At 32.8% G+C, this 12,334-nt stretch overlaps 1 protein-coding gene across 1 annotated transcript in view; it reads right to left on the bottom strand.

Moving 5' to 3' along the window:
• Window positions 1–12,334, bottom strand: part of MYO16 (myosin XVI) — a 713,480-nt gene that overhangs the window by 535,428 nt on the left and 165,718 nt on the right. The window contains exons 5-6 of the mRNA XM_031958702.1: window positions 11,569–11,677; window positions 2,734–2,858 (exon numbers count right to left, since the gene is read on the bottom strand). Coding sequence (XP_031814562.1) covers window positions 2,734–2,858; window positions 11,569–11,677 — 234 coding nt within the window. The remainder of the gene's footprint in view (window positions 1–2,733; window positions 2,859–11,568; window positions 11,678–12,334) is intronic.

Raw genomic sequence — 12,334 nt, 5'->3', positions numbered from 1 at the left:
ACTGGAAGGTATTAAAAATTACCTTGCTAAAATGTTCTTCACCCTTCATTCTCACCAAGGATCAATGATACCATAGATTAATTTGAATGCAAATTAGATTTGGATGAGGCAGAGTGAGCAAAGTCATCAACCTCTTTCTCCTTCAGAGTCACTGAATCCCCTTAGGGGACAGACAAAATTCAAGATAACTGGCAATAATCAGGAATGCACTGAATGCATTTTGTTGTGCCACAGTTCCCTTTTGATGTCCGACCTAATTTCCCTAATTATCCTAATAGTTACTCTGCCTCAGGTTATAACCTTTCCCTCTTAATGTTTGATAAGATAAAGGTCTACCTCAGTTGCTCTGCCCCAAAACCCCAGGCTATAATCATTCCCTCTTAAATGATGAGATAAAGATTTTATATCTTTAGGTTATAATCATTCCTTCTTAATGTTTGACAGGATAAAGGTTTATCCATTTTAGATGTCATTAGAATATCAGCAACCTCTCCAGTATCTCCCCCCATTGTGTCATCCTAGGTGCCTCCCCCCATTAGGTTATGCCCATCCAGGTACCTCCCCCATTATGTCATTGTTCTTGTTATCCTATAAAAGAGTCTTGCTCTCTAATGCTCAATGCTGGATCCTTTGAGATGATAGTCTCATCCACCCCTGGGACCAAGATCCATTTGGTCCCAGTATATCTCTCCATTTAACAAACTATTAAATTGGTCTCTAATCTCTGTCTTGCTCAGTTTCTCTGGCATTACAATTTAACTAAACTAAAAATCAGAGTGAGGAGGTAACCTGTTCAACATCCTACAAATATTAAATGAAACACAATTTCAGCTCAAATCATTTCATTTCAAGTCCAATTCATTTCGACCATGCTATAGCTTTGTGTAACTCAAATGTTATTAGTTCAGTTCTAACTTTAAATCACTTATAATTCTGAATTATTTGAAATATGTTCAATTTCATAAATTCAATATAATCAGTCCCTCCCACACTTTTCTCTTGTTTTATAATTTTGTTGTGTACTTCTAAGTCCCACCTTAGAGAGAGGGATAATGGGGATATAATATTATCTAGCCACATATGCCTCAATATTGTAATAATAACTTGAAAAAGTTTAACATGAAAAGCACTTCCTAATATTCTGACTGTCCAAGTAGGCACCAAAAGTTCTATACCTCAGTATCTAAAGGAAAATTGTAAAAAGCCTTACTAGACATTTTATAATGTGGAATTACACCTGACCTTACACCATGTTTGGGGGAGACGTATTCTCTTCTATAATTTTGTAAAGTTCCTTGGAGACTCTATAACAAAGGCCATATATCATATTAGATTATAATCTCTTAAATGAATAAGTGAATCTTTATAGTTCTACTACAAAGTATATGAAGCCAGAAAGTATCATGTCTTAGAAATCTAAAAACTACAAACCATTAAAAGCCATGACTCAAGGCATTTCCCTAAAAAAAGTGAAGTCACTATTAAATGATTTAATAAACAAATGGAACAATATTTATTAAGCCCTTATTGTACACCAACTACATTACTTAGTAAGTAGTAGGGATAAAAATAGAAAACCAAAAAAATTCTGGCTTTCAAATAGCTCACTTTCCACTAGGGGGAGACAACACATATAGGAAGTTTCAGTGGCAAGCCCCAAAATGAGATACCAATTTCTCGTCATTTACACTATACTATTCTGAAAGGAATTCTTCTGTCAAATAATATGGCAGTTTAGAGTATAAGCTCTTTTAAAATAAACAAGAGAAATATCTCTTACTATGCACAAAATTGGACATAAAATTTTATGCTATAGCATTCAATAAAAACTGAGTATTCATTTCCCACTGTTTCTCAGCTTACTGAAACCAGGAAGAGAGAAAAATTGTAAATGCTGACAGAAATTTAAAACTTTGAAAACAAATGACCAATCATTAACATAAGGGGCTGGCTTGAATAAAAATGAGGTATTCTGAAGTATTTACAAGTCAAAATCAAAAGAATAAAACCGACAATGAACATTTGTTTTTCCATGAGATATATTCCTGGCATTGACCCTACAAATATCATACTATTCAGAACAGAAAAAGCTTTAATATTATTAACTAACATAATTTATTAATTCTTTGGTAATCATTTTGCACAGGTCTGATCATACCACACTCCTAAGCAAAAACTTTCAATAGCTTCTCTTTACTGTAGGATAAAAATCAAACTTACTACATTGACACTTTAGGCCCACTGGAATCTGACCCCAACATAATTGTATAGTTTTATTTCACCCTGCTTTTCACATATTCATATTCTAACTAACTATATTTATATAAGCTTTTCCATGAGCTTGTCTTGCATTATTCCAATTCTATGTACTATATAGTTGATCTCAGCCAGGAATACTTTTTCTCATGTTGAAATTTTTCTTGGTTTAAGATGCAATGTGGACACTACTTTTCCAGTGAAGCTTATTCTCCAGTTTTTCATTTTGAAATTTTTCTTCACCATTTCTACTTTTTACAATAGTTTCTCTAAACTTCTCCTTTGATTCGCTATTACTATATCTTGTAAGATTCTTAAATGCTTGCTTATCTTATACATTTTATTAACCATAAGTTTCTTGAAGACAGACTATATTTTTGACAGTGCCTAACCAAATAAGTGTTGGATGTATTACATATCTGATTAATAACTGTTAAATTCAATTGTTCTTAAATATACCTGAGTGAAATAACTTACAAGGGTAACACCTTCATCATTTTTCTCATTTACATTTCCTCCTGATGATAAGAGTTGTTTTATATCATTCAACATACTCATTGGTCTCTGAAGTTTTATCTGGCGAAGCGAAGTCAGATCCACCCCTGTTTAAAAGAAAATGAGAGAAAAGGGGGAAAAAAGATCTTTCAAACTCCAGGAAAAAAAAATAAACTTCTCAGACCACGTTACAAAAAAAAAATTATTTAGGCATAAATTAAATAGCTACTGCTTTCTACCATTTCTACTATTGTCATAGTTACTGTCTTTGACTATAGTTACTCAAAAATATTGTTAAATATGTTATACTTCCCCAAGTAGACTGTCATCTTTGTAGTCTTTTTCAACACTTAGTACATTGTTATATATAGTAGATGCTTAATAAATATTTGTTGATTTTATTTTATATTTATTAGGTAAGATAATTCATGAACACAGAGTTGTCCTTAAAAAGAAGAGGACCTGTGTTCAATTTCAATTACTACCTCTTACAGGCTGTGTAACCCTGCATAGATGACCAATATTTCAGTGAATCAGACAATTCTCTAAGACTATAACTTCAGAGAAACTTTTGAACTGCATTTTTGGGAGAGTTTTCTCACCCAGGAGAAGCCTATAGGTCCTATAGTTTCTCTCTCTTTCTCTCTCAATCTCTCTCTGTCTCTCTCTGTCTCTCTTTCTCTCTCTCTCTGTATCTCTCTCTCTGTCTGTCTCTCTCTCTGTGTCTCTCTGTCTCTCTGTCTCTCTCTGTATCTCTCTCTCTGTATCTCTCTCTGTATCTCTCTGTCTCTCTCTCTCTCTGTGTATGTCTCTGTCTCTGTCTCTCTCTCCATATCTCTGTATCTTTCTGTGTGTCTCTCTAAATATACATACACACATATGTCCTATATCTATGTATTCCTATTTTAAATTGATAGTAAAAATTGAGTAACAAAATAATTTCATTAAAATACCTATATAGAACATAGTATAAAGTTACAATATCTGTTCCTACAAGCTTATGAAAGATAATGCTTATCAAAGACATAAATAAACAGTGAAAATCCCATTCTTGTTTACGGTATATACAACTAGATGGTGAACATGCAGGATACAAGAGAGAATGACAGGAAAATCATTCATCAAATTTACACATAAAGGAAAAGCTCTATATTTCATTCAAATAATGATGGGAAGCTTAAAAAAAATAGATGTATATATCACACTGAAGCTATTCTAAACTCTTCTTCTTTTAGCAATACAGAGAAAGGAAGTGATGAATGGTTTCACTTTTTGGATATAGTCTTTTTTAAAGTCATCTCTTTTGGGGGAGATACAGGAAAATAAAACTTCTTTACATATATCAGGACTGGGGAATTACCATTTTCCATTTCAAAAAACAGATAGATTCTTTAATTGACACCTATGACATCTATTAAAGTCAAAAATCATAACTGTTCCCATTTTAAAATTCATGAGTTTGAATAGTGGTCTAAAGTTTTGATATATATTTCTTCTTCTAGCTTCATGAAGATTTTTCTCACATATTTTAAAATGAATCTCAATGTAATGTATTCTCCATTCCAAAGTTTGATCATTTTTGTAATTTTTTTCTAATATTGCAAAATACATTATGCAGTAACTAGAGTTGTCAAGAAAATCTATCTTATTTACCACCTAGAACATTATTTTTTAAAATGTGTTTAAAACTTAGTCACTTAAAAAAAACCTGACAGACGAGGTACAATTTATATGTGTGTGTGTGTGCGTGTATGCGTGTGTGTGTGTGCGTGTGCGTGTGCATATATATTTATCTATGTATATATACAGATATAGATGTATGTGTGTGCATTTTTATTTATGTATGTGCATATATCTGCAGATATATATATATATAAAATAAAAGATATAAGTAAAAAATGGAACTTCTCTACTTGCAAAAATTGAATCCATAAAAAAAACTTCAGTTACTTGCACATACTTGAGGCTCATACTAGGCTCTTTCTTCTCTGTACATATCTCATTTCTGCAGAGGAATGGAATTGAAAAATGGAGTCTCACATGGAAAGAATAGAGACAAGGTCACTTTGGCTAGAGAGCATAGTACAGGAGGGCAATGGTATCAATGAAGTTGAAAATATAGGTTAGGGCCATGTTGGATAGGACTTTAACAGGTAAATAGCTTATGTTTCATCCACAGGTTATATAAAATCTTTAGATTTAGTATAAGATAGTCTCACAGTCAGTCATTTGAGGAATTTTACTTTAGTAGCAGTATTAGGATGGACTGAACTGGAAAGAGATTTGAGAGAGGAACACCAATTAGATGGTTGTTGCACCAACCTAGGAACTATGTGACAATGGCTTGAATTACAACGTTAATTGTGAATGTCAAAAGAAGGGATCAAATTGGGGTGAGGGGGAAATGTGGCAGAAGGATTTAGTAACAAATTGAATATGTAGGGAGAGGGAGATTGAAAAACTGAGAGTAGTGTTAAGATTACAAACCTAATATCATGAAAGGATAGTGATGCTTTCAAGAGAAACAGGAAATTTGGAAGTAGTAAAAATATAGGGGAAAATACATATTCTTTTTTGGTCATGTTTATTCTTGAACAGAATTGATACTTTGTATTCATTCTTAATTCATTTTTTTCTTTGCCCCTTAGTAATAGCCAATTATCATCTGATAACTTTTCCCCTCTGAAAGATTTCTAGATTTTACACATCCCTCTCCATTTTTAATATTATCCCTATAATATACCTTCATTGCTTTGGATTATTAAATTTTTTCAAAATAATTTTAAGTGTTTCTTGTACGTGCATGCATGTGTGTGTGTGTGTGTGTGTCTGTGTGTATTTTTTGGCTCCTTAATCTATCCTGTGAATCTCCACCAAACTATTGTCTTTTTTTTTTCATAAGATATATGCATGGGTAATTTTTCAGCATTGACAATTGCAAGGCCTTTTGTTCCAACTTTTCCCCTCCTTCCCCCACCCCTTCCCCCAGATGTCAGGTTGACCAATACATGTTAAATATGTTGAAGTATAAGTTAAATACAATATATGTATACATGTCCAAAGAGTTATTTTGCTGTGCAAAAAGAATAGGACTTTGAAATAGTGTACAATTAGTCTGTTAAGGAAATCAAAAATGCAGGCGGGCAAAAATAGAGGGATTGGGAATTCTATCTAGTGGTTCATAGTCATCTCCCAGAGTCTTTTGCTGGGTGTAGCTGGTTCAGTTCATTACTGCTCTATTGGAACTGATTTGGTTCATCTCATTGTGGAAGAGGGCCATATCCATCAGAATTGATCATCATATAGTATTGTTGTTGAAGTATATAATCATCTCCTGGTACTGCTCATTTATTTCACTCTGCATCAGTTCATATAAGTCTCTCCAGGTCTTTCTGAAATCATCCTGCTGGTCATTTCTTACAGAACAATAATATTCCATAACATTCATATATCACAATTTATTCAGCCATTCTCCAACTGATGGATATCCACTCAGTTTCCAGTTTCTGGCCACTACAAAGAGGGCTGCCACAAACATTCTTGCACATATAGATCCCTTTCCCCCCCCCTTTTTTTTTTAATAGCCTTTTATTTACAGGTTATATGTATGGGTAACTTTACAGCATTGACAATTGCCAAACTTCTTGTTCCAATTTTTCCCCTCTATCACTCCACCCTCTCCCCCAGATGGCAGAATGAACAGTAGATGTTAAATATATTAAAATATAAATTAGATACACAATAAGTATACATGACCAAATCATTATTTTGCTGTACAAAAAGAATCGGACTCTGAAATATTGTACAATTAGCCTGGAAAGGAAATCACAAATGCAGGTGGACAAAAATAGAGGGATTGGGAATTTAATGTAATGGTTTTTAGTCATCTCCCAGAATTTCTTCACTGGACGTAGTTGGTTCAGTTCATTACTGCTCCATTGGAACTGATTTGGTTCATCTCATTGCTGAGGATGGCCAGGTCCATCAGAATTAGTCATCATATAATATTGTTGTTGAAGTATATAATGATCTCTTGGTCTTGCTCGTTTCATTCAGCATCAGTTCGTATAAGTCTCTCCAGGCCTTTCTGAAATCATCCTGTTGGTCATTTCTTACAGAACAATAATATTCCATAATATTCATATACCACAATTTATTCAGCCATTCTCCAACTGATGGGCATCCACTCAGTTTCCAGTTTCTGGCCACTACAAAGAAGGCTGCCACAAACATTTGTGCACATACAGGTCCCTTTCCCTTCTTTATGATCTCTTTGGGATATAAGCCCAGTAGTAACACTGCTGGATCAAAGGGTATGTGTATAGTTTGATAACTTTTTGAGCATAGATCCAAATTGCTCTCCAGAATGGCTGAATGTGTTCACAATTCCACCAACAATGTATCAGTGTCCCAGTTTTCCCACATCCCCTCCAACATTCCACATTATCTTTCCCTGTTATTCTAGCCAATCTGACAGGTGTGTAGTGGTATCTCAGAGTTGTCTTAATTTGCATTCCTCTGATTAATAATGACTTGGAGCATCTTTTCATATGGCTAGAAATAGTTTCAATTTCTTCATCTGAGAATTGTCTGTTCATATCTTTTGACCATTTATCAATTATGTCTCAATTTCTTATAAATTAGAATCAATTCTCTATATATTTTGGAAGTGAGACCTTTATCAGAACCTTTGACTGTAAAAATCAAACTATTCTTTTTGAAATAACAATTCCAACATTAACTTTCCTATTTTAAAACATTTTCAACTCTTTATGAATTAAGCTTAATCTTTTTATCCTGATAAAGCCCTCAACAGTCTGATACCGCTTTCCTTACTAAATGTCATCTCTTGCTATTCCCTTTAATGAACAAACTCTGCAACTAAATCAGCATAAATGATGTAGAGCTGAGAAGGACTACAGAGGTCATATATCCCAACTCCCTCATTTTACAATAGAGAAAACTGAGACCCAGGGAAATTAAGAGACTTTGCAAAATTACATAGTATCACAAGTGGGATTAAAATCTACATCCTCTAAGCAGAGATCCAATGCCTTTTTAACTATATTATTTCAGCCAACTCATTCTTTTCATTTCTATCTCCCACCCACTCACCTCACCCTATGCATTATAGGCATTCCTATCTCTATATCTGGAATACTATACCTGACTAAGCACTAACTTAAGGGTCCAGTTATATATTCCTATATAAAACTTACTCCAAGTACTCTTGTCCATACTGATCTCAGCTACCTCCAAATATAGCTCCTAAAATTTGTATGAATCAGATCAAAATTGAAGTAAACACCCCAATTTTTCTCTTAATGCTTTCGTCTGTGTAAATCTTTTTTTTTCCTCTCAATTCAATGTCAAGCACTAAATAACAGTTTTAATCTTTTGAACGTTATACAGCCTTTAGTAGAGTGATAGGTAATGAACTTTTTTTCTTTTTAATTGAGGTCAGAACCAAATTCTTAGTATAAGTTATTAATTTAGTCTATTTTGGAGAACCCCAAGATTTAGTTTTATTTTTGTGTTTTATTTTTACACACAAAAGCTTTAATCTGCAGAACTCAGATATAGATAGTACTAATGGTTTTTTGTTTCTTTGTTTTGGTTTTTTTTTTCCCCCCATGCCATTTTTATCAATCAAAACTATACTTTCTATTTCTGGCAACCTTATTGACCAATTGCTTTTCTCAGAGGCTGTTGGTTTGTCTTGCACTTGAAATGCAATATTCATCTAATGTTCTATCAGGCCCCTTTGCTTATCTCATGTTACAAATCAGGACACCCAGGAGATGAGATAAGATTAATTGATCATTCCATATTCATTTAGTCAACCAGTTGTAACATTTCATTTAGAACCTGTGACCACTGTTTTTCCATGTAACCAAAACTTTTTCATTGGCCTCTTACCACATTTATCTCTGATCCTACAACAATCATTTAGCCCAGAAACAAAGGTAGAAAATGCAAAATTCAAAGATTAAAATAAAGGACTGATGATACAATTATAAAGTATGAAAATAAATCATGAAATACAAAAGTAAAATATAAAACAAAGCAAAAATCTCCTCTGGGGTCATTAGTTCTAACAGGTCTCACCCCACAGCCAAAACAGATAAGTATCCACTAAAAAATCATTAATGAGAAGGCCAAAACACAACTCAAATTGCACAGAATTTGCAAAGAGCAATTCCAGATGATGCAGATAAGTGGGAGGGGAGCTGACATAAACAGAGCACAGATTGTGAATTAGGTAGAGGAAAGAAACAGATGGATGGTATCAGCAGAGACCATTACAACAATGATGACAAATGGTATAAACAAAATTAAAAATTGAAGAGATATGAAGCTGAATTTGTTCTGGAAAATGTTTATTTTACAAATTGATTGTGACAGCCAAAGTGGTGACTGATTTTCTCCTAATCGTTAATTTTCAGCACCTACTTCTCATTTTTACTTTCATTAATCCCCCCCCTCCAAAAAATAAAACCCTCAAAATATAATATCACTTAATTTTCATTATTGGGTAATTTATTGATTTTATTACAATAAAATACTAAGGTGTCCTATCAGATATAATCTTCTAACTACCTAGGAAGCAAAGCTGTCCATATGCTCAAACCCACAATGAAAATAAATAGCCATGTTAATGAATTAGCTTTAATCCACTGGCAAGTGAAGACTCCTTTTTTTCAAAGAATAATTAATTAACAGTATCTCTTAAAAAGACAGAAGGGAAGGGAAGGGAAGAGTGAGGGAAAAAATCATGGAACTAGCACCATAAAATTAAAAGTGCCAAAATACTTTGCGCAAGTTTAACATTATAAAACACATGACAAAATTTGTAAATGGCCAAATATCAAGATTCTAATAATAAAATCTGCATAATTCTAAGCTTCATTTCCATTCTCATTAATGTAATTTATCTGGAAGAAGTTTTGTCTATAAAACAGCTTTCAAAGAGAGCAAATTTTTTTTTTTTATGGAAGAAAAAAATAATGGATTATAGAAAGAAAAAAAAAGTTATTTTAGAAAAGAAAAAAAAAATGATTCAGTACAAGATTTGGCCAAAGTGTTGACTACTTTTACTTCTTTTAACAATTGACTAAATGACCTTCAAAAGAGATATTTAGTCAATCTACTTTCTCATTTTTTAATGAAAATAATAATATACCTTCCTCTTAGACAATTAGGATATATAGTAAGAGTTCTCTAAGAACAAATTATTATTATTCTAAAAAAATTGAGAATAAACTTTTTGTAAATGTGTATGAGGGTAAGAGTACAAGTAAGTAATGAGATGTATGTGTTATTGTTCTGTTTCTAATGCTAGACTCTGTGGAGCCTTTGTAATCCTAAGAAATATTCAATTATTAAAATTTTCAACTCTTTTCCAAATGATGGGGAAGTGGAAGGAGGAGGGAAGAGATGTAAACAGCAACATTCAAAAAGGACTAAAATATATATCTCTACCTACTCTTTCATTCTATAGTACAGAAAAATAAATAAGTCATGTGAGTCCACAAATTTATCAAGATTCAAAGAAATTTAATGATTTAATCATATAGAAGGTTCTAGAAGGTTGGGAATTTTTGGTTTTTTTGACTTTCTATCCCAATCCCCTAACATAGTACTCAGCGTTAGTCCTGAAGAAATTCTTACTAATCGAATTGTTGCTCAAGGTCACACATAAGCTAAGTGTGGTATCATGAAAATTAGTTCTGCTGAATCCAAATCTGGTGCCATATGAAGCATCTAGACTTCACACAACTCCCAACTCTCAAAATTTAGCTATTTGGAATATTCTATATATATATATATATATATATTTTTTTTTTTGTATAAACATCTGACTTTTTGCAAGATGCTATTTAGACAATCAGGAATTGCTCTATCAATGACACCACTTTGCATGTTTCTCTGCCTGGTTTCATGTTTATAGAACAAGATGCCCCTCTTAGGAAAAGCTCATCTTAATTCACCATTGGTTAATTCAAGTTTTGATTGACACCTTCTTTTTTACATGGCAGCAACTAGACTCACTACACTTTGTATCTGTTCCTTTGCCTGATTTCAAGTCCATAGTATAAGATGCCAAGTACCCTTTGGTATTCCCTAACCATTTTCTTTTTCTATTTCTTTTTGTTTGCTCCTCTCACTTCTTGGTTGTAAATTTCTCAAGGGAAAGGATTATTTTTCTTGTTTATTAATTGTATCCTCAGTGCTTAACATAGTACCTGGCACTCAGAAAATAGTTAGCTATTAAAAATGCTTATAGGATTGAATTGGATGGGGCCATAATGTGCCTGGTTAAGTCTTTTGAATTGAATTCTAGGATGCCAGAAAATAGAAATAAATTTACTGTCATCAGCACAATTTATCCTAACTAAAACAATTTATATTAGGCTTATATACTTCCTAAGGAGATCTCCATTGTGCAGCCATTCTCTTATTAGCTCAAAATCTAATTATCTGGTTCACTTTACCCTATTTTGCCCTTTTCCCTCCCAGTGGAAAAGCATTATATTTAGAAACCTGATATCAACAATTATGCCTGTAAATGATTGTTAAAATTTCCTTCTATTGTTGCTTTTCTGGGTTGTTTACTCAGCTTGGGAGTCTTCCCACATGAATAAACTCATAATAAATTATAGTAAGAGTAAAAAAGAAAACTCTAATTAAGAAAGGTTCTCCTATTTGTATAATATAGTAATATTTTTTTTGGAGGGGTGCATGGAGTATCCATAGTAAACATACTCTTATGGAGATAAAAGCTCCAGTGAACTTTAAGTGAAAAAGTAAGCTTACCATTTTCATCTAGGTAGGTCAAAAGAATACAGCTTGACTCTGTCCCTTCCACAGCATAATCTAGTGGTATATTCCCATTGACATCCTGCAATAGGACATTGGCTCCAGCCTGCATATGGTGGGAGGAAAGAGAAATGGTTTAAAATGGCATTGAACTATTCTAAAAATAAATCACTTTCATTTCAGATAGATAAATGTACTAGAGCGAATCATTGAAAGTAATTTGCTTGTTCTATACCAACTTAAAAATTGAATGTTCACATCAGAGAATCATAGACTTAGATCTGGAAGAAAACTCAGAGCCAATCTAATTCAGCCACATTATTTTTCAGATAGCTCTAGTTGGTTAAATAATGTCAATGTCAAAAAGGCTAAACTTCAATTAAGGCTATCTAACTAAGTAGTCAGTAATGTTTCTAATATTATTCAGAATAAACAAAAGAAACATAACTATATGACCTTGGGAACATCACTGAAACTCTATGAGATTCACTTTCTTTATTGATAAAATGAGATAATTGGTTTAGATAAATTCTAAAGTCTCTTCCATCTCTAATACAATGAATCTGTGAATTATTAGGATAACTACAAGGTATTTGGTTTTCTCATCTGTAAAATGGCTGTATAAACTATCTCCCTCAAAGAGTCATTTTGAAGAAAGTGCTTCTAAATCTTTAAAATGCTATATAAACTAAAATATTATCATTATTATATCAATTGATTACATAATTACTCTTATCTTCTACTAAATCCCTAATTCATTCTG

This window comes from Sarcophilus harrisii, chromosome 3 (genome assembly GCF_902635505.1).
Source record: "Sarcophilus harrisii chromosome 3, mSarHar1.11, whole genome shotgun sequence".
Lineage (NCBI taxonomy): Eukaryota > Metazoa > Chordata > Mammalia > Dasyuromorphia > Dasyuridae > Sarcophilus > Sarcophilus harrisii.
Note: the sequence above shows the minus strand (reverse complement) of the source record. Positions and strands in the feature narration are given on the sequence as shown.